Source organism: Heptranchias perlo, chromosome 9, assembly GCF_035084215.1.
Source record: "Heptranchias perlo isolate sHepPer1 chromosome 9, sHepPer1.hap1, whole genome shotgun sequence".
NCBI classification, from domain to species: domain Eukaryota; kingdom Metazoa; phylum Chordata; class Chondrichthyes; order Hexanchiformes; family Hexanchidae; genus Heptranchias; species Heptranchias perlo.
In genome coordinates this window covers 57,481,338-57,505,013 of record NC_090333.1, presented here as the reverse complement: position 1 = coordinate 57,505,013, position 23,676 = coordinate 57,481,338, and the positions used below count along the sequence as shown (strand labels likewise).

Genomic DNA, 23,676 nt, shown 5'->3' with positions numbered 1-23,676 from the left:
ACAATCAGGAATTCAGCCCCGAATTTGCTAGGGCCTACTTTCCAATTTTGCACTCCAGGTAGGGGGGCGTTCCCTGAACATGACGTTGGAGAATAAGCTCTAAAATCTCTCCACGCTATATATTACTCCACCTCAAATTTCCAGGGCCTCCAGATTGTAGAAAACCTTGAGTCTTCCAGTCCTCCCACAATCTGGCTTTAAAACACAGTCTTGGTGTCACCTAATTTCTTTCCTACTCTTTCCAAGCTTGGCCCCTTCACCTAGATGTCTCAATTAAGAAAAAATACATTAAAGGAGGAGTGTATGTTTTAGTGGATGGCCGCACCAATTTCTAAATGTGCACTTAACCTTTCAGTCATTAAATTTGTTGGTGAGAGGCAGTATAGCAGCAGACATTTTGTGTGGAATTGCCCCTTATGAAAATGTCATGACATTTCTGCTCCAGTGGCATTATGAATGAGGAGCTTGGTCTTCAGGTTTTCATTCCATCACTGAAACATGCCATTGTATTAAAATGTGCACAAAATATCTGCCTCTAGAGGGCTCCTAACGAGCAACTCTGAAGTATCAAACAATGCAAAAACAGGTCAAGAAACAGATCTTCAGTCACAAATGTTTTCTTGTACAACTTCTAGTGTAAGGCAATTTTATTTGAATGAAGTTCCCCTGCAAGTTTCTTGATGAAAAAAGTAATTTGTTCCACTGCATTTGCAATATGGTCAGCGGGTCTCATCACAAGCCTGCGGATAATTATTTCCTAATTAATTAAAGTGAACAAACTTTCACCTGCTGCAGAAATACGTGCACCTACTGCAAACCACAGAAAGTCTGGTGGTGTCGATAACAGATGCTGGTTTTTGCTAAAGGTGAGGTTAAACAGACAAAGCCCTTCTGAGGTCAATCTTGAAACCATATTCAAAAGAATGCAAGATAAAGATGTTCTTTTTCCACAGCGCGCTGCAGTTTAACCTCACTAAATGTATTTGAGATGCCGTGTGGCTCCGTTCCCTTCAGAAGCTGCAACAAATTTATCATAAACAGAAAATACACAGCAGGTTGTTCACTATCTGTTACCACCTCAGCTGGGTCCCACCCTAAGCATTGGACTATTATTATCTTTCAGGTATTAACCAAGCTGCTGTGCATTGCTACCATTTGCAGTTTTCTGTTTTAACAATTGTTTACTTGGGCTGTGCTGCTGTGACTCTCCAACCAACAAAACCCCAATCAAGTAGAGTAAAAAAGTTACATTATAAAACTTCAGTGGGACACTTGGACCAGTGTTCTTCACCCCTGAATTTAGACAATCCTATTTTGAAAGCACCAGTGCAAATCCATATTCTGTGCTGATTACCAGCACAGAACATGGCCTGCACCAGAACAGACCATAATAGATGTAAAATTGATTACAGCCCAGTGCAATCTATTGACAAGTTACCACGCAATACATTAGAGACAAACTCACAACATACCATTTATTGGGCAACGAATCTATATGGACACTGTTTAACACCACAGGCAGTGTGCAAAGTCCTTTAGCACTATCATAGCTTAACTGAATGCTACAAATAAACTGTATGCTACAAATAAACTCATTTCATTCAGAAACATTGAAACCATTTGAACAAAAAAATAAAGTGAAAACAGTTTTATGCCGATCCTGTTGATGGAAAGCAGTCAGTTTTTACTTGGTGTCATCTGACCAGGTGATTTCATAGTCCTTGTACACAGTCTTCAGCTTTTCCACAGAAATGGAGTGATCCGCTTTCCCAAAACCCTACGACAAATAAACGGGACGTTAACATCAATTATATTTACTCTCATCGTTTACTACAGCCTCCGTAGGATAAGATGTGGGGAAACTCGGCCGGGGTTCCTGCTCTTCATTGCCATCTCGTAACTGCTGATAAGTGTATATGGACATTGGGTGAGGACAGGATTAGGCATGGATGCTGAGGTCACCACCAGAAGATAACAGTACTGACATTGGTTGAACAGTAACCGAAGGTCAGTCTGCTTTCAGGAGAGGAGGGTAAGGAGAAAAAAATGTAAATCAAAAACCTCTTGAACTTCACCCCAGTAGTTAACGATAACAACAATTTGCATTTAAATGGTGGCTCTAACATAGAAAAACATCCCATGGTGCTTCACAGAGGTGTAATCAGACAAAAATTGACACTGAGTCAAAGACAGCGATATCAGGAGGGGGAACCAAAAGTTTGGTCAAAGAACAACATTATGATTCCATTTGTGTTATGGCCTTGGTATACTTAACGCCAACAATCATTTTAAATGTGCATGATGCAGGAGTAAAAACTTCTTTATTAATTCCATAGCTCCAAGTAACATAATCAGTCAGTCAAGCAGCTTTTTTGTGGCCACACTTATAAAACCAGTAACGATTTTTTCACCTGAGAAAGTTATTACTTACACCAGCACTTTTAATGCCTGGGAACGAGAAGAATCATTCCCTGTCATACTGAAACTGCAGATGTGGTATAACCAAGGAGCCAAGTGGGCTTGCAACATGTAAAAATTGAGCTGCCTCAGGCCACTGTGAATTTTAACTCCTAGTGTGAGGATATGACTGTGGCAAAAGTGAAAAATATCTTTGGTATAAATTGGCAGAGTATCATAGTGGGTACAGCACTGGAGGAGGCCATTCGGCCCATTGTGCCTGTGCATCTATTTTAAATGTAGCCAATTCAATTCTCAACATGTTGAGTTCATAATCTTGGTCATACCTGGGGGGCGGGCTTGTGGGGGGGGGTGGAGGGTTAAATGTAACAGGATGTCAGTTGTTTCACCACAGGGAAAAAACCTTTAATGTCAAGTCATCCCAGACCAGAGTTCTGCACGTGATAACCAACTCAACAACAACACTGACAGAGGACAGAAAGGAACCTGCCTGCCCTGCCTCTAAAATAACAAAAGCAAGCGAGTATAGGAAGCATACGTATAGGAAGAGAGCAAATCAAAGAATTAGGCAAAAAATCACTGCAGATCTACAGACCTGCATCACAGAGGGTAAGAGAATCTAGAATGAATTGGAAGACAAACACATTGAGGAGTTGAGCTGGCAGCTCAACCCTGAGATCTGATACTGCCCAAGACATTCTATTCTTCCTTATGAGTCTGGGTTTAACAAAAATGTATTTACTAAGGTGAGGCATATTGGTGCTGGGTGGGGAAGGTATTGCTTTTGTCTCCCAGGTTGATATGAAGCACTTCCAGGTCAGGTGTAGTATGGATAGCCCTTCATAGCTGCCTTTACTCCACTCCATAATCGCAAGTATAAGGGGTAGGTTTACAATTCCGTTACAACTAATGAACGGAGGAAATCTTACCCCAATGTGCCTTAACCCCAAATTCAGAAGGACACCAGCTCTCCTCCTGGTCCCTCTGAGTGAGATGGCCAATTAGTACTGAATTACAAGCAGTTTTGTGCTGTGGAGGTATACCCACTGGGAACTGGATTGAAACTGTCTAAAGCCATTTCACGTTGGGCCATTTCAGCCCAGAGAGAAGGAGTCTGATCATTACAGTCTGGGCTGGATTTGAACCTGAGTCCCAGTGAAAAGACACTGCATTTCCCAGTATCCACAAATAGTGATTGCATATATCTTTTTCTTGTTTACTTTTTTTTTTGTGAGAAGTGTAAAGTAAAACAAATCAAAACCATTTGAACTTCACCGTTATGATTGAGGACATCCTGGTCACTCTTTGTGATAGGCACTTTTTACAGACCAATTATTATTTTCAATATTACCTTGCTGTGATAAAGCATCGGACATCCATCTTAAATACCGTCTGAAGATCCCAATGGTATATTTAACAATCATTTTGACTGTCACAGAAGCCTCGGTGTACCGGTGCTCTGCTTCTACCTGTGGTTAGCTCAACGGTGTCATGAGCTACATCTGCAAAGTATAGCCTTGGTCTCCCGAGAGCCAGCCCTTCACTCTTCCTTTCCCTTCAGACAAGGGTGGCACAGATGATTGTCTAAAAATGAAGGCACCTTGGGAACTCCTGCGGAGGCAGGCATTCACCTGCATTATTCCTCGCATGACAGCTGCATCGGTGGAATCAATGACCTGCCTGACCTCTTGCAAAGCCAGTTGAATTGTGTTGTTGCATCATATTGCTGTCAGTCACTGGTGAAAGTGTTGGCCCTGCTGAACAACGCATTTGTGACCTACTAGATACACCCATGATGTGTGGCCTTGGAACATGCTGCAACCAACCAGCTATTATGCTCGCAATAATTAGCTCAGCGAGCTCAACACACTTCTCCAGCACTAACGCCCACACAACATTTCCACCAAAGAGCAATTTGGCAGAGTTCAAAAGATTAGCAGGAACTGTTCACTGCTCTGCACTCCCAATATTACTTCCCTGTAAATCACAAACAGCATAAGTGACTTTGCATCAAATTTAGGAGTTGCAATAGGTTACTCACCGTGGAGACACCGAACACTCGAATTTTCTTATCCTTGCTATTGTGATCAATCTTTCCACCGCCCAGACACTTGCACTCCAGCTCCAGCTTCTCCATTTCTGGATTCAACTTTTCAAAGATGTGATCTATCGCAAGGTGAGAGAATCTGTTTTATAACACGTCCAACACCACCATTTCTAGCAAACAAAGCTGCCGGCTTTCTGGATTTAAATTATTCAACACTAAATATTACTGTAACTAAAATGTACGCAGCATTGATGGTAATGAGTCTCAGAACATTTGTGCCAGACAATGACCATCTCCAACAAGGCCACCTCCCCTTGACATTCAACGGCATTACCATCACCGAATCTCCCACCATCAACATCCTGGGGGTTATCACTGACCAGAAACTTAACTGGACCAGCCACATAAATATTGTGGCTACAAGAGCAGGTCAGAGGCTGGGTATTCTGCAGCAAGTGACTCACCTCCTGACTCCCCAAAGCCTTTCCATCAAGGTACCACGGTACAAGTCAGGAGTGTGATGGAATACTCTCCACTTGCCTGGATGAGTGCAGCTCCAACAACACTCAAGGAGCTCAACACCATCCAGGACAAAGCAGCCTGCTTGATGGCACCCTATTCACCACCCTAAACATTCACTCCCTTCACCACCGGCACACAGTGGCTGCAGTGTGTACCATCTACAAGATGCACTGCAGCAACTCGCTAAGGCTTCTTCGGCAGCACCTCCCAAACCCGCGACCTCTACCACCTAAAAGGACAAGGGCAGCAGGCGCACAGGAACATCTCCACCTGCACGTTCCCCTCCAAGTCACACACCATCCTGATTTGGAAATATATCGCCGTTCCTTCATCGTCGCTGGGTCAAAATCCTGGAACTCCCTACCTAACAGCTCTGTGGGAGAACCTTCACCACACGGATTGCAGCAGTTCAAGAAGGTGGCTCACTACCACTTTCTCAAGGACAATTAGGATGGGCAATAAATGCTGGCCTTGCCAGCGACATCCACATACCATGAATGAATAAAAAGAAAAAAAACATAAGAAATAGGAGCAGGAGTAGGCCATACAGCCCCTCGAGACTGCTTCGCCATTCAATAAGATCATGGCTTATCTTCTACCTCAACTCCACTTTCCTGCTCTATCCCCATAGCTTTTGATTCCCTTAGTGTCCAAAAATCTACTGATCTCAGTCTTGAATATACTCAATGACTGAGCATCCTCAGCCCTCTGGGGTAGAGAATTCATAAGATTCACAACCCTCAGTGAAGAAATTTTTCCTCATCTCGGTCCTAAATGGCCGACCATCTTGAGACTATGACCCCTAATTCTAGACTCTCCAGCCAGGGCAAACAGCCTCTCAGCATCCACCCTGCCAAGCCCTCTAAGAGTTTTATACGTTTCAATGAGATCACCTCATTGAAATAGAGAATATAGGCCCATTCTACTCAATCCAGGAATCAATTTTTATTGTACCCCCTCTAAGGCAAGTATATCCTTCTTTAGGTAAGGAGACCAAAACTGTACACCGTACTCCAGGTGTGGTCTATATAATTGCAGCAACACCTCCTTACTCTTATACTCCAACTCCCTTGCAATAAAGGCTAACATACTATTTGCCTTCTAATTGTTTGCTGTGCCTGCATGTTAACTTTCTGTGATTCATATACAAGGACACCCAAATCCATCTGACTACTAACATTTCTTAGTCTCTCCCCTTTTAAAAAATATTCTGCTTTTCTATTCTTCCTACCAAAGTGGATAATTTCACATTTCCCCACGTTATACTCCATCTGCCACCTTCTCACCCACTCAGTTAACCTGTCTATATCCCTTTGCGAACCTAGCTTTGTATCGTCAGCAAACTTGGATACATTAAACTCCGTCCCCTCATCTAAGTCATTGATTTAGATTGTAAACAGCTGAGGCTCAAGCACTGATCCTTGCGGCACCCCACTAGTTACAACCTGCCAACCCGAAAATGAACCATTTAATCCTACTCTGTTTTCTGTCCGTTAACCAACCCTCAATTCTTGCTAATATTTTACCCCCAATCCTATGAGCCCTAATCTTGTGTGTCACCTTATCGAATGCCTTTTGAAAATCCAAATATACTACATCCACTGGTTCCCCCTTATCTACACTGCTAGTTACACCCTCAAAAAACTCTAATAGATTTGTCAAACATTCATAAAACCGTGTTGACTCTGCCTAATCATCATATGATTTTCTAAGTGCCCTGTTACTACGTCCTTAATAAAAGATTCTAGTATTTTCCCTACTACTAATGTCAGGCTAACTGGCCTATAGTACCCTGTTTTCTCTCTCCCTCCTTTCTTGAATAGCGGGGTTACATTTGCTATCTTCCAATCCACAGGGACCGTTCTAGAATCTAGGGAATTCTGGAAGATTAAAACCAATGCATGCACTACCTGTGCAGCCAGCTCTTTTAAAAGCCTAGGATGTAGGCCATTAGGTCTATGGGATTTGTTGGCATTTAGTCCCATTAATTTCTCCAGTACGTTTTCTTTACTAATCTTAATTAGTACCCTCACTCTCATTAGACCCTTGGTTCCCCACTATTTCCGGTATGTTTTTTGTATCTTCTATTGTGAAGGCAGATACAAAATATTTGTTTGACATCCCTGCCATTTCCATATTTCCCATTATAATTTCTTCTGTTTCTGCCTCTAAGGGACCCACATTTACTTTCGCTAATCTCTTCCTTTGGCAACATTGTAAGTCTCTTCTAATCTAACACTATCCTTAACTTCACTAGTTAGCCAAAGCTGGATCATTTTTCCCATGGAGTTTTTATTCCTCAAAGGAATGTATATTTGTTGAGAATTATGAATTATTTCTTTAAATGTTCGCCATTGCTTATCTATTGTCTTATCTATTAATCTAATTTCCCAATCTACCTTAGCCAACTCGCCCCTCATACCAACAGAATTGGCTTTGTTTAAATTTAAGACCCTAGTTTCAGACTTAACGACCTCACTTTCAAACTCAATATGAAATTCTATCATATTATGATCCCTCTTCCCTAGAGGATCCTTAACTATAAGATCACTAATTAACCCTGTCTCGTTACACAATACTACATCTAAAATAATCTGTTTCCTAGTTGGTTACTCGACATATTGTTCTAGAAAACTGTCTCGAATGCATTCCATGACCTCGTCCTCCAAACTACTTTTGTCAATTTGGTTTGCCCAGTCTATATGAAGATTAAAGTCTCCCACGATTATTGCATTACTCTTGTTACAAGCTCATCTAATTTCCTGATTTATACTCTGTCCAACACTATAACTACTGTTAGGGGACCTATAAACTACTCCCACCAGCGTTTTCTGCCCCTTGTTATTTCTTAGCTCCACCCATACTGATTTTCTGAGCTAAGATCCTTTCTCACAACTGTCTTTATCTCATCCTTTATCAAGGCTACCCCCCCACCCCCCCACTTTTCCATTTTGCCAATCTTTTCTAAAAGTCAAATACCTTGGAATAATTAGTTCCCAACCTTGGTCACCCTGCAACCACATCTCATAATGGCTGCTGGATCAAACCCATTTATCTCTATTTGTGCCATTAATTCATCTATCTTGTTACGAATGCTTCATGCATTCAGATATAGAGCCTTTAATTCTAACTTTTTACTATTTTTCCCTGATGTGACCTTAGTCACTAATGCCCTATTACCTTTGTTAAACTCTGTCCCTTCCTGACACACTCTGCTTGTTTTTACCCAAATCGCTACTCTGCTCTACAGCCTTGACTTTTCTCTTTAGATTTATAAATTTACTCTTACCTGACCCTACCCCCCCCCCCTTAATGGTTTAAAGCCCTTTCTACCGTCCTAGTTATTCGATTCGCCAGGACACTGGTCCCAGCCCGGTTTACATGGAGCCCGTCCCAATGGAACAGCTTCCTCTTTCTCCAGTACTGGTGCCAATGCCCCATGAATTGAAACCCCTGCTTCCCACACCACTCTTTCAGCGATGCATTTAACCATCTAATCTGTTTGTCCCTATGCCAATTTGCGCATGGCTCAGGTAGTAATCGAGAGATTATTACCTTTGAGGTTCTGCCTTTTAATTTGGACCCTAGGTCCTCAAACTCCCTCAGCAGAACCTCATTCCTAGTTCTACCTAAGTCGTTGGTTCCTACGTGGACCACGATAAATGGATCCTCCCCCTCCTGCTTCAAGTTCTTCTCCAGCCGCGAGGAGATATCCTTAACCGTGGCACTGGGGAGGCAACACAGCCTTTAGGACTCCTGGTCACGGCTGCAGAGAACAGTATCTATCTCCCTGACTATACTATTTTCTAACACTACCATCGGTGAGCAGTTATTGGTGAGTGAGTGCCGCTTGATAGCATTGTCGACGACACCTTCCATCACTTTGCTGACAATTGAGAGTAGACTGATTGGGCAGTAATTGGCCGGATTGGATTTGTCCTGCTTTTTGTGGACAGGACATACCTGGGCAATTTTCCACATTGTCGGGTAGATGCCAGTGTTGTAGCTGTACTGGAACAGTTTGGCTAGAGGCGCGGCTAGTTCTGGAGCACAAGTCTTCAGCACTACAGCCAGGATGTTGTCGGGGTCCATAGCCTTTGCTGAACCCAGTACATTCAGCAGTTTCTTGATATCACGTGGAATGAATCGAATTGACTGAAGACTGACTTCTGTGATGGTGGGGATATCGGGAGGAGGCCGAGATGGATCATCCACTCGGCACTTCTGGCTGAAGATGGTTGCAAACGCTTTAGCCTTGTCTTTTGCACTCAAGTGCTGGACTCTGCCATCATTGAGGATTGTAAACAATTTTACAACACCAAGTTATAGTCCAACAAATTTATTTTAAATTCCACAAGCTTTCGGAGGCTTCCTCCTTCCTCAGGTGAACGGTGTAGAAACCACACCGTTCACCTGAGGAAGGAGGAAGCCTCCGAAGGCTTGTGGAATTTAAAATAAATTTGTTGGACTATAACTTGGTGTTGTAAAATTGTTTACAATTGTCAACCCCAGTCCATCACCGGCATCTCCACATCATTGAGGATGGGGATGTTTACAGAGCCTCCTCCTCCCGTTAGTTGTTTAATTGTCCATCACCATTCACGACTGGATGTGGCAGGACTGCAGAGCTTTGATCTGATCCGTTGGTTGTGGAATCGCTTAGCTCTGTCTATAGCATGTTGCTTCCGCTGTTTAGTATGCATGTAGTCCTGAGTTGTAGCTTCACCAGGTTGGCACCTTATTTTTAGGTACGCCTGGTGCTGCTCCTGGCATGCTCTTCTACACTCCTCATTGAACCAGGGTTGATCCCCTGGCTTGTTGGTAACGATAGAGTGAGGAATATGCCGGGCCATGAGGTTACAGATTGTGCTGGAATACAATTCTACTGCTGCTGATGGCTCACAGCGCCTCATGGATGCCCAGTTTTGAGTTGCTAGATTTGTTCTGAATCTATCCCATTTAGCACGGTGGTACTGCCACACAACACGTTGAATGGTGTCCTCAGTGTGAAGACGGGACTTCATCTCATAGAAACATAGAAAATAGGAACAAGAGTCGGCCATTCGGCCCTGCTCCGCCATTCAAAATGATCATGGCTGATCGTCTAACTCAGTATCCTGTTCCCGCATTTTCCCCATATCCCTTGATCCCTTTAGCATTAAGAAATATATCTATCTCCTTCTTGAATACATCCAATGAATTGGCCTCCACTGTCTTCTGGGGTAGAGAATTCCACAGGTTCACCACCCTCTGAGTGAAGAAATTTCTCCTCATCTCGGTTCTAAATGGCATACCCCGTATCCTGAGACTGTGACCCCTGGTTCTGGACTCCCCAGCCATCGGGAACATCTTCCCTGCATCTAGTCTGTCTAGTCCTGTTAGAATTTTATACGTTTCGATGAGATCACCTCTCATTCTTCTAAACTCTAGTGAATATAGGCCTAGTCGACCGAATCTCTCCTCATAAGTCAGTCCTGCCATCCCAGAAATCAGTCTGGTAAACCTTCGTTGCACTCCCTCCATGCCAAGGACATCCTTCCTCAGATATGGAGACCAAAACTGCACACAATACTCCAGATGTGGTCTCACCAAGGCCCTGTATAACTGCAGTAAGACATCCCTGCTCCTGTACTCAAATCCTCTTGCAATGAAGGCCAACATACCATTCGCCTTCCTAACTGCTTGCTGCACCTGAATGCTCGCTTTCAGCAACTGGTGTACAAGGACACCCAGGTCTCGTTGCACCTCCCCTTTTCCCAATCTATCACCATTCAGATAATAATCTGCCTAGTCTCCCACAAGGACTGTGCGGCGGTCACTCCTACCAATACTCTACCAATACTGTCACAGACAAATGCATCTGCAACAAGTAGATTGGTGAGGGCGAGGTCAAGTAGGTTTTTCCCTCGTGTTGGTTCCCTCACCACTGCCGCAAGCCCAGTCTGGCAGCTATGTCCTTCAGGACTCAGCCAGCTCAGTCAGTAGTGGTGCTACTGAGCCATTCTTGGTGATGGACATTGAAGTCCCCCACCCAGAGTACATTCTATGCCCTTGCTACCCTTAGTGCTTCCTCCAAGTGGTGCTCAACATGGAGGAGAACTGATTCATCAGCTGAGGGAGGGCGGTAGGTGGTAATCAGCAGGAGGTTTCCTTGCCCATGTCTGACCTGATGCCATGAGATTTCATGGGGTCCAGAATCAATGCCGGTGGGACAGGACATACCCAGGGAATGGTGATGGAAGAGTCTGGGACGTTGGCTGAAAGTAGGATTCTGCGAGTATAGCTATATCAGGCTACCACATTTCTTTTAGCTTCCCCATTTGAATGGCCTCCTGTACCACGGTGCTGTGGTCAATTTGCCCATCCTCCCTGCAGTCTTTGTTCTCATCCACAGAGGTAGCAAGTATCTTGTACCTGTTGGACAAGGGCAAAGGCTGAAGCTGCTCCACTACTGCATCTGGGGTCCCCTTACCTGCCAGAATCACAGTCACAGCCTCCTGTCCCTGACCACTAACCAAATGTAAACAACTACCTAATCTAAGGGGTGTGACTGCCTCCTAGCTTAAAGTGTCCAGGTAACTCTCCCCCCTCCCTGATGCATCCCAATGTCTGCACCTCAGACTCCAGCTCAACAACTTTGGCCGAAGTTCCTCAAGTTGCAGACACTTACTGCAGAGGTGGCTGCCTGGGTTCACGCTGCTCTCCACAAACTCCCACATGCTGCAGTTATGGAACATCACTTGCACTGTCATCTCTAACTAACCTTGTCTTACTTATTTACTTAAAGTTTTTATGTAATTAATGCACTTGCTTTATTTTTAGTTATTTTTTAAAAATTAATTTATGTAGTTTAAGTTATTAATTTAGTCTTGCATCTCTCTCCCTTACCCTGCCTATGTTTCTGTCGCTTAAATTTCTTTGTGAGGTTCATGACTACCTAGGGGTAAAAATGCCGCTTCTGGGCCAGCAGACACCCAGGAGGACGTATCACAAAATAATCCAACACCAGCCCGGGGTTTTCTGCTCATTGTGCGGTTGTGCAATTCACGATATATATTCCGAGGCATGCGCTTGGTGTGTAGAATTGTTACACTTCGTTTCCTCTTAAATCACTATATCCGGTATAATTGCTACCTATGCTACCGTGCCACTATTGCCCTGATCAATACTAGATTCAGTGCTCCTCTGAACTTTCCTCCCTTTTTCTTTCTAAACTTCAAGTATGTTGTCCTCCTCCCCCACATACTCAGGTGTGTTGAAATCAGGACTATTCAAACAGTCTCCTATTCTAATTCATTCTTTCCAAAGACCTCAAAACTGTGGAGCTCCTTACATCCATGTATTTTTGTTTTTTATGCTACATGAACTACTTTGATTCATGTTCAATGCCGTCCCGTAAGCAGACCCTGCATCCCCTATGAATCAGAGCAGGTGCCCAATATCTGGGTAATTGTACCAAGGCCTACGGCATGAATAGAGAACCCTTCATACTATACTATAGCTTACTGGAATATATCACGTGCCTTCCTCATCTTTGGTAGGCAGATGAATATACACTTTGTCAAACGGAGGCCCAGGCTATAAACCAACAGCCAAATTTATTTAATATTAAACATGTAAATGAACAATATTTAGTACAGTTTTATTTACAGTAATTTACCAAATGTATTATTCTCCCCAAAATGTCAAAACAACAAAGACACTTCCCCTACATTGCGTCTCAATACAGTAATCTTTGAAACACAGTTGCTTACTTCGTACACGGTGAAACACTACCATGGAGTCAGAGTCAGCTCAGTCTCTCTGCTGGCTATAGACCGAGTGCTGACTTATACAGTCAGCCACATTCACAATCCTTTGACGATACATTAAAATTGACTGCCACTGTATTCAAACAGAAACAATGCATATGGTTCAAGCCTGGACCTCCTGTGGGTCAGCAGATTGAACTGAATAGTTTGGCCATTTAAACATATTACCTTAATCAAACTATGACTGTTTGATGAATCCCCATCCAAGTACAAGGACATCTCTCAGCCTTGTCTGTACTCAAGTGTCAAGCTCACCAAATTGGACTAAATGATATCTAAGCAGAAAAGGGCCAAGAAATTCTTCTAAGCAATAATAGAAGAATTAATTTACATTTATATAGCACCTTCCCTGCCTCAGGACGTCCAAAAGCACTACACACCCAATGAGTTATTTTTGAAGTGTGCTCACTGTTATTGTGTAGGCAAATGTAGAAGACAATTTGTTCACAGCACAGTCCCATAAACATCAATGAGATAAACGAGAAATTAATCTATTTTGATGGTAGTGGTTGATGGCCAAGACACTGGGAAAACTGTCTTGTTCTTCTTCAAATAGTGCCATGGAATCTTTTACATTGACCTGAACTGCCAGACATATGAAAGACATCAACTTTGACAATGCAGCACCCCTCAGTACGACACTGAAATGTCAATCATGGGGTTTGAAAGCACAAGCTTCTGATTTAGATGAGTGCTACCACTGAGCCATTAGATAATGCATCTGAAGCGACCCTATTCCAAACTGTAATGTATATTCCTGTAGCCTGCAGAAATAGCCAGCAGAAACCAATGTTAAATCTATGTGCATGGCTCGCAATAAAAAAATAAATGATCCAAGACAAAAGTCTTAGCTTCCTCCTAACAATCTCCAGGCTTTTAAAACTGAAGATTGGCATCACTATTTACTTCCCTTTTACTTTTTTCAACTTTGGTGATGCCCTGCACTAGATGGCCTTGGTTTCTCATTAAAACGCACACATCCTCCACTGTACAGATTCCTGTACTCAAATGATTGTGCCGTACCATCTCATTACTCTCAACCTGGAATTTGGGTGAAAAGTCCTTGTTGCTTAGCTTGTTTTAACCGTGAATTCTAATGATATAATTCCAAACTTTTACACATGAAGTTCGACATCACCAGCAGTCATTCAGTGCTCCCACCAAAAGCACATCATCAACATACAGGAGGTGAATTCCATGTCTCCGATAGTAACCAGGACCTGACTTTTCGTAGCTTTTAACAGCTGCCAAACATTTGGATGCTCTCCCTTGGGCCCAATGGGGATCAAGCAGCAGGTTAGTAAAAAGGGGAGGACAGCACTCAGAGGTGACAAGTCTCCATGTGAACAGTTCTTCCAGAGCCTTAGCACCAATATAAAAGTGCCAACAGGGAGAAATGGATTGGGTATGATATTGAGCTCAGGAAGTGAAAGGGAACTGAACTGACATGAGGAACACTCCCAATCAGTATTTGTAGCTCAGTATTTACTGTTAGTGATATTGGACGAATGTTCAACGGGTACAGTAGAACAATCCACGTGTGGAGCTCAGCCTTTTCCACTTTCACAATGATCTGAATGTGCAGTGAAAATGTGACTTCCCACTTGCATGCTATTAAAATAAAGCTGATACTGCACCACTCGGTGCGGTATAAAAGTGACATAAATTTAAATGTCTTTCTCTTCTCTCCTCACAGCCCATCTATGGGATCTGCCATTCAATTCGACAGAGAAAAAATGCCTGACTTTGAAACTGGGAAATACCAGAGCAGTACAAATGGCTTTTTTACTGGTTGAAGAGAGTTGTCCCTGGCAATTGGGAAACTCAACACATTCTTAAGCAAGTCTCCCTCCACACATTGTTTAGATTACAGAAGGGCCAAGAGCAGATTAGAATGAGCAGCTGGGCTGCCAAAAACTACCTTCTTTCTTCCTGTTGGTGAAATAACTCATATCAACGACCTCCTTTATTCACCATTGAACACTATTGACTCTCTTCCTAATGATTTCACCTTACAATCATTAGATTGTACTCTCAGTGAATAAAACCCTAATTCTTCTTGCAGTGAAATGAATAACTAAATCTTGATCTCCATGCCCTTCAACAGGGCAGTGAAAATCTTATTACTTTCTTTTCTTTGAAGACACAATTTCTTCACTTCTCTTGCAAGTGCAACCAACAGCTGCCACCTCTTGCCTTGACGGCTTCACCCTTAGTTTTTCTCCATCTTCTTGTGCAGCTCCTCCATTCTAGAGTTGTCAATAAAATTGATTCTTTGCTTTACGCCAAACTTCTCTCCCATCGGCAACTCTCTTTTTCCTTCTGTTTGCACACGCAGAATTCCTGAAAGATTTGGATACTGCTCCCACATCTGGATAGACTCAAACACCTCACATACATCCGAGGAACTGATACAGGTAAAAGCTTGTTATCTGTTAGGCAATTCTTCCCTCACTTGGAGTCGATTTTACAGCAGGGTACCTCACCTGTTGGGAACACCTATTGGGAAAGCACAGGTATGTTCCCCACAACTTTATCAGTGGAAAACAGTAAAGAGCGCACCTGCGATTTCCCATTATGTGCTGCCAGCAGACAAGGTTCCCTACCAGGAGTGTGAATTCGCAAAATCAGTCCTGTAACCTCTCTCTTTGTCGCATCCTTTTCTGTCATATCCATTTACTCCTATTACAGGCATCACCAGTTTGAATTATATTCCCCCCCACCACAAAAGAGGATATTTTATAATTCCTCCCTGCATTCTCGCTGTGTTTAAATCAACTCACTGGACGGGCTCTTAACTCAATCTTTCCCAGGGCCTCCACATTGTGGAACTTCCTTACTTCCCTCAGTCTTCTCTTCCTCGTACAACTGAAACAAACTTGGCATCAATAAATCATCATTTCTTGATTTACCTCTTCTGTCTTAGTCTCTAAATATTCTCAACCTTAGGAGTATCCTGTAACCATGGGCCCGGGGTGCGGGCCCTTCATCTAGGTTTGTCACACACTTGAACTTATAGTTCTAAATAGGGTCTTTGATTTTTTTTTGCCCTCATTTGACCCTCTCACTTCTTATCAGCCTTGAAACAGATGGTTTGGGTCTCCTGCCAGGTTGAAACCCTAAACCTGGCCCACATGGATCCTCCAGACACCCAGCATTACCCAATATGGTCACCACACACCGGGGCGTGTCCTCTGAACAATCCCTGCACTTTGCACAGTGTTAAAATACCTGAAAGTGACACCATTCCTAATTTAGCAGGAGGTGGAGGCGCGAGTGCGGCCCCCCGCCCCCCCGGGTGGAGCGGCCCCGCCACAAGACACTGCGGCCCCCCGGGTGGAGCGGCCCCGCCACAAGATACTGCGGCCCCCCCCCCGGGCACTTACTGTGATACTCGGCGCTTTTGGTGCCCCGCACGATGTCCTTGTACTCGGAGCCACCCTTGCGGCTCAGCCTCACCAGGATGTACTTGAACACCCCGTCAGGGTCGATCTCCACGTCCGCCACGCTCGTCAAGCCAGCCATGTCCCTGCGCTGCGGGGCTGCGACTCGGCGGGCGGCCGGGCGGGCGATGCGCCAGAGAGCCGCCAGAACAGTCATGGGAGGTGCCGGGGGGAGGGAGGGATCAGAGCCCGGGGATCTGGGTGAGGAGGAGGGATCAGAGCCCGGGGATCTGGGTGAGGGGGGAGGGATCAGAGCCCGGGGATCTGGGTGAGGAGGAGGGATCAGAGCCCGGGGATCTGGGTGAGGAGGAGGGATCAGAGCCCAGGGATCTGGGTGAGGAGGAGGGATCAGAGCCCGGGGATCTGGGTGAGGAGGAGGGATCAGAGCCCGGGGATCTGGGTGAGGAGGAGGGATCAGAGCCCGGGGATCTGGGTGAGGAGGAGGGATCAGAGCCCAGGGATCTGGGTGAGGAGGAGGGATCAGAGCCCGGGGATCTGGGTGAGGGGGGAGGGATCAGAGCCCGGGGATCTGGGTGAGGGGGGAGGGATCAGAGCCCAGGGATCTGGGTGAGGAGGAGGGATCAGAGCCCAGGGATCTGGGTGAGGGGGGAGGGATCAGAGCCCGGGGATCTGGGTGAGGGGGGAGGGATCAGAGCCCGGGGATCTGGGTGAGGGGGGAGGGATCAGAGCCCGGGGATCTGGGTGAGGGGGGAGGGATCAGAGCCCAGGGATCTGGGTGAGGGGGGAGGGATCAGAGCCCGGGGATCTGGGTGATGGGGGAGGGATCAGAGCCCGGGGATCTGGGTGAGGGGGGAGGGATCAGAGCCCAGGGATCTGGGTGAGGAGGAGGGATCAGAGCCCAGGGATCTGTGTGAGGAGGAGGGATCAGAGCCCGGGGAGGGAGGGATCAGAGCCCGGGGATCTGGGTGAGGGGGGAGGGATCAGAGCCCAGGGATCTGGGTGAGGAGGAGGGATCAGAGCCCGGGGAGGGAGGGATCAGAGCCCGGGGATCTGGGTGAGGGGGGAGGGATCAGAGCCCAGGGATCTGGGTGAGGAGGAGGGATCAGAGCCCAGGGATCTGGGTGAGGAGGAGGGATCAGAGCCCGGGGAGGGAGGGATCAGAGCCCGGGGATCTGGGTGAGGGGGGAGGGATCAGAGCCCGGGGATCTGGGTGAGGGGGGAGGCATCAGAGCCCGGGGATCTGGGTGAGGGGGGAGGGATCTGAGCCCGGGGATCTGGGTGAGTGTTGACGGATCAGAGCCCGGGGATCTGGGTGAGGAGGGAGGGATCTGAGCCCGGGGATCTGGGTGAGGAGGGAGGGATCTGAGCCCGGGGATCTGGGTGAGGGGGGAGGGATCAGAGCCCGGGGATCTGGGTGAGGGGGGAGGGATCAGAGCCCGGGGATCTGGGTGAGGGAGGAGGGATCAGAGCCCGGGGATCTGGGTGAGGGGGGAGGGATCAGAGCCCGGGGATCTGGGTGGGGAGGAGGGATCAGAGCCCGGGGATCTGGGTGAGGGGGGAGGGATCAGAGCCCAGGGATCTGGGTGAGGAGGAGGGATCAGAGCCCGGGGAGGGAGGGATCAGAGCCCGGGGATCTGGGTGAGGGGGGAGGGATCAGAGCCCAGGGATCTGGGTGAGGAGGAGGGATCAGAGCCCAGGGATCTGGGTGAGGAGGAGGGATCAGAGCCCGGGGAGGGAGGGATCAGAGCCCGGGGATCTGGGTGAGGGGGGAGGGATCAGAGCCCGGGGATCTGGTTGAGGGGGGAGGGATCAGAGCCCGGGGATCTGGGTGAGGGGGGAGGGATCTGAGCCCGGGGATCTGGGTGAGGGGGGAGGGATCAGAGCCCGGGGATCTGGGTGAGGAGGGAGGGATCTGAGCCCGGGGATCTGGGTGAGGAGGGAGGGATCTGAGCCCGGGGATCTGGGTGAGGGGGGAGGGATCAGAGCCCGGGGATCTGGGTGAGGGGGGAGGGATCAGAGCCCGGGGATCTGGGTGAGGGAGGAGGGATCAGAGCCCGGGGATCTGGGTGAGGGGGGAGGGATCAGAGCCCGGGGATCTGGGTGGGGAGGAGGGATCAGAGCCCAGGGATCTGGGTGAGGGGGGAGGGATCAGAGCCCGGGTATCTGGGTGAGGGGGGAGGGATCAGAGCCCGGGGATCTGGGTGAGGAGGAGGGATCAGAGCCCGGGGAGGGAGGGATCAGAGCCCGGGGATCTGTGTGAGGGGGGAGGGATCAGAGCCCGGGGAGGAGGGATCAGAGCCCAGGGATCTGGGTGGGGAGGAGGGATCAGAGCCCGGGGATCTGTGTGAGGGGGGAGGGATCAGAGCCCGGGGAGGAGGGATCAGAGCCCAGGGATCTGGGTGGGGAGGAGGGATCAGAGCCCATGGATCTGGGTGGGGAGGAGGGATCAGAGCCCAGGGATCTGGGTGGGGAGGAGGGATCAGAGCCCGGGGATCTGGTTGGGGAGGAGGGATCAGAGCCCGGGGATCTGGGTGAGGGGGGAGGGATCAGAGCCCGGGGAGGAGGGATCAGAGCCCAGGGATCTGGGTGAGGGGGGAGGGATCAGAGCCCGGGGAGGAGGGATCAGAGCCCAGGGATCTTGGTGGGGAGGAGGGATCAGAGCCCGGGGATCTGGGTGAGGGGGGAGGGATCAGAGCCCGGGGATCTGGTTGGGGAGGAGGGCTCAGAGCCCAGGGATCATCTGCGCACAGCAAGTCCGAATGCCATTCAGCAATAAAAAAAAACCCGGACATGGATTCAGGGGGGGATTCAGAAAATACAGATACACATTTGGGCTGTTCTGTTAAATGCACCTACCCCACACATTAATGTATCCTCTTTCAGCTGCTGACCATTCCCCCCCCCCCCCCCCTTTTTAATTTGATGTGGAGATGCCGGTGATGGACTGGGGTTGACAATTGTAAACAATTTTACAACACCAAGTTATAGTCCAGCAATTTTATTTTAAATTCACAAGCTTTCGGAGGCTACCTCCTTCCTCAGGTGAAGGAGGTAGCCTCCATTTTCACATCGTTCACCTGAGGAAGGAGGTAGCCTCCGAAAGCTTGTGAATTTAAAATAAAATTGCTGGACTATAACTTGGTGTTGTAAAATTGTTTACAACTTTTTAATTTGACATATCGAGCATTTCTTTCTAGAATTAACCTGCCGGCTGGTGCATTGAGTGCGGATATGCTGCAAATTCAAAAGGGAGCTGGAGGAGTTTCTGGCTGCTGCTGATATCTAGGCTTGCCCGGGAGTCTCCCAGAATGGGCTATGAATCTGCCTGGGCATTGCTGCTCGCAGCCCGGGAGAACTTTGTGCTTTAAATTTCCCGCCACGGCAGCTCTACACCCTCCCCTGTGACGTCACGGGCTTCTGCTGCGGTGAAGCCTCCAGCTCAGTGGCATGACCACACCACAGAGAGCCGGGGGTAACCCTGATACCCTGCTTTGGGGTAACCGGACATGGGACCGACTTCTTGCTGGGAGTCTGGGGGAGAGACGGAGTGGGGCTAGGGTGAGCAGGGACTACGGGACAGGGGATTGGGGCTCGGGGATGGGAGGGAGCATAACCAAAGACTTGGGGGGAGGGGGTTGGGGAGTTGTGTCTCTGGGCTGGGGAGAGAGTTGGGGATAAGATTCAAAGTTTTCAAATAAGTTTGGATGTGGAGCAATATTTTGTACATCTCTAGTCATGGACCAGGCCAGTAACTGGTAGTGACAGTGGTTTTAATCCATCTATTATTTTCCATGTGACTCAGTAGCTTAACTTTTTTAAGAAGCACTCTTAGATCAATGTGCAAAATATTTTGAATATTATCTCCAGTGACTTCTTTCCCCACTACACTCGGTCGTGCCCTCTCCTCATTTTTCTTTCATGAGCCTTATGGAGGATGTTTTCCTCCCATTGCTGCTTTTTCTGTTTGGGTCACTCACCATAGTGTCTGTTTCCTTCCCTATTCTGAATTTTTAACTGCATCAGTGTTTGAAGCTGAACCACATTTGTGACTGAATAAATTAATAATCAGAACTTGGAGGAAAAAAACATCTATCTTTTGCAGAATTGGAAATTAAAATCATAAACTGTGCTAGGAGTAAATACTATTACACACTGACCTACATTACATATCAATGAACTAGACATAGTAATCAAAGTGCAATCTGATCAGAATACCATAGTGAATGTCACCCTTCAACTCGTACACTACTGATTTGGCTACACAGTTTAGCTCATTGGAAATTGGTTCACACATGCAGTGAGATCTACTAGAAAATTTCTCCACAATTAAATGTTATTTCTCATCAATATGCTCAGACCTTGCAAATAAAAAGATTGAAAGTATTAAAACAAATGTGTCTAATTTATTGAACAAGCACCAGTTTTATCAAAAATCATATTTGCACACATTGATTTAGTACAGCAATTAGATATCTTAAAAACAAATATTTTATTTGTCTTTCCAAATGCCTTTGATATATAGGAGCTTCATTGTTCCAGATTATTTTGACTGCCATTGTGTGAATTGTAAAAGGGATTATGTTCAGTCTGTTAAATGTGGATGTTGCATGCTGTCAAATTTTGTTTGATAACGCTCCTGTGAAGCACCGTGGGACGTTTTACGACATTAAAGGCGCTATATAAATGCAAGTTGTTGTTGTTGCTGAAGGTAGCATTTGTTCTACTATGTTGGCAGTAACTAGTTAACAAGAGTGATGGGGTTGAAAAATGATGCCACACTATAGTATTGCCCAGTAATTGCTGGTTGGCCATTTTAACTTAGGCAGAGTAATGCAAAAACAACTGAAGATATGATCAGACATAACTCTGATGGTTCTAATGAAGGCCTAGGCCTGAAATATTAATCTGTCTTTTCTCTTTAAGGCACTTATGGACCCACTCTATATTTATAGTATTTTCTGTTTTTATTTAATTATTTTAAAACAGCAATTCTGATTTTTAATGTATATGTGTGTATATATGTATGTGTGTGTATGTATTTGTAGAAATCAACGAAATGTGCAGAATCTCATACAGCAGTAGATATCAGCAATCCCATCAAGGCCTCTCCCTGGACTCAATTCCGAAACAGTAAAGTTCTGAAGAATCTGTGTAACTGGGCATTAGTTGGTTGTATTCATAAATAGCATGCGCTAAAATAAAACAGTGTCTTAATCAGATTTAGAACCTTGAACCAACAAAATATCGCAATACGATACATAAACAGCGCTGAAAAATATAAAGCAGGCTCCGTATCAAATTCATTGAAAAAAAAATCAAACATTTTGGTCTGTGGTAGCTAATGTTAACTCATTTATTCTGGCATCGTTTGCTTGATTAGTTTTTGTGTTGAGATATGGGGCTCGATGTTACCAGGGCTGCGGGTTCGTGGCGGGGGGGCTATTGGGCGCGTGGGTAACGCGCCCGTTGAAATCAGTCTTCCCCCCGCGCGATCGCAGCCTAATTGGATCCACTTACCTGGTCTTCCGGGTTCCCCACTGCTGATCTGCGCGTCGGGCGGGCTGCGCATGCGCAGTAAGGTCTGTCAGCTGGAGGAGCTCTATTTAAAGGGGGAGTCCTCCACTGACAGATGCTGCAACAAATAGAAAAAATTACAGCATGGAGCAGCCCAGGAGGAAGGCTGCTCCCAGGTTTAATGATGCCTCACTCCAGGTATCATTAGATGGGGTGAGGAGGAGGGGGAGGACAGAGATCTTCCCCCCGGCGGGCGGGAGGAAGCGGCCTGCCTCTGCCACCAGGAAGGCCTGGCTCCAGGTGGCAGAGGAGGTCACCTGCACCACCAACATATTGCCCACCTGCATACAGTGCAGGAGGCGCTCCAATGACCTAAGTAGGTCAGCCAAAGTGAGTACGCTTACTGATTCCCCTACACTCCATCTGCCACATCACTGCCCCCATCCCACATCTCCTTCTGCACTGCCAACACTACTCTGTCACATCACCCCTCATACCCACTAAAAGCTCATCCTCATCTTACCTGCACTTACTCACCTCGCCAGTACTCATCCCGCCACTACCACTCAACCCAATCCTCATACAATCTCATGGCTCTATCTCATACTCACCCTCTTGTGCATCTCTTTCACGGTCAGCCTCACTCAACCTGCCATTACCTGTGCTGCAGCCACAGGGCATGCATCACATATGTGCAGTAGGAAGCGTAAGGCAAACGTGTCGTGAGCATGAAGGGGATGCACAAGGGTGTTTGAGGGTTTGTCATGGGTTTCTCTTATATTGAATTTCTGACCAACTCACATTACATATTATATTGGCACCACTACTGCCACGTCTTTGCGAATCTTGTCTGGTTTGTGCAATAATACCCTTTCCTGAGGATCACAATGAAGACCCACAACTGATGACACCCATTGTGTCACTGCAGAGTGGTGTAGGTGTATTTGCAGGGTTCTTTTGTGGAGACGTCGGCGATGTCCCCGGTTGCACCCTGGAAGGATGCGAAGGAGAAGTTGTTGAGGGCAGTGGTGACTTTGACAGCGACAGGTAAGAAGATGGTGCTCGGGCCAACCGGGAGCAGCTCGGCATGAAGGAGGCTGCAGATGTCCACGACTACATGTCGAGTGACTCTGAGCCTCCGTCTGCACTGCTGCTCAGAGAGGTCCAGGAAGCTGAGCCTCGGTCTGTGGACCCTATGGCGAGGGTAGTGCCCTCTGCGACGCATCTCTCTCTGCGGTTGCCCTCCCTCCTGCTGTGCAGGTGGATGTGTCACAGCACTCTGTTGTGGAGCTCCACGTGTCAGAGGTGGACGGCGTGGCTGGTGATGCTGTTCGCCCTCCGAGGAGGTCATGACTGCAGCTACGGCGGCCCCCATCCGGAAGATGTACATCTGAGGGGGTCCACAAGGTAGGTACATGTCTCTGGACCCCGGGGTAAGTGTGCAAGTTGGTGAATTTTCTTGTCAGGAGGAGGGTGGTGGAGGCCAAACTTTGTCCCAAGTGACAGAGTGGCCTCCTGCAATGAGTGAGGGTCTCCCCCCTACACCACCTGTCAAATGGACCTTTGCAGCTGCCACAGGCTGATGGCTGCAACACGTCCATTTGAACTGGGAGTGTTTCCCCCAGTATGGGAAACAGTCCCAGTTGTTTGTAAAATCCCACCCCTCCTCACATAATCCCTTAATCAGGTCTGTTAATGACCTGAAATAGCTAGATAAATATTGTCAAGTGGCATCCCGCTGGCTTTAATTGCCTGCGGGATTCCCACCTGCGGGGGCTGCGCGCGCACGCCGACGCGTCTGTGGGGAACCCGGAAGTGGGCGGGTTGGAGCCGGGCTCCGGACCCGCTCCGGGATTCCCCGATTTTCGGAGCCCCCCCGCCAGGAATGCACCCGATAGCGGGTGCTAAAATGAAGCCCATGAATGCATTAGAAGTGAAATTAACGAGGGGAAGTTATATA

General features: G+C 47.0%; 1 protein-coding gene across 1 annotated transcript; it reads right to left on the bottom strand.

The window, feature by feature from the left end:
- Positions 1-1,461: 1,461 nt before the first annotated feature.
- si:dkey-51e6.1 lies at positions 1,462-16,470 on the bottom strand. Its single transcript, XM_067990531.1, has 3 exons — positions 16,185-16,470; positions 4,460-4,584; positions 1,462-1,777 (listed from the first exon to the last, which is right to left on the bottom strand). Exons 1-3 carry the CDS (start codon positions 16,396-16,398, stop codon positions 1,685-1,687), a joined length of 432 nt encoding a protein of 143 aa, XP_067846632.1. The 5' UTR covers positions 16,399-16,470; the 3' UTR covers positions 1,462-1,684.
- Positions 16,471-23,676: the final 7,206 nt, after the last annotated feature.

Excerpts from the sequence above, each read along its gene's own strand:
- si:dkey-51e6.1 (XM_067990531.1), bottom strand. The coding sequence starts at position 16,398 with ATGACTGTTCTGGCGGCTCTCTGGCGCATCGCCCGCCCGGCCGCCCGC. Across the intron at positions 4,585-16,184 it reads CAAAAGCGCCGAGTATCACA|ATCACATCTTTGAAAAGTTG; the intron begins GTAAGTGCCCGG and ends ACCTTGCGATAG. Across the intron at positions 1,778-4,459 it reads GAGTGTTCGGTGTCTCCACG|GGTTTTGGGAAAGCGGATCA; the intron begins GTGAGTAACCTA and ends TATTTGTCGTAG.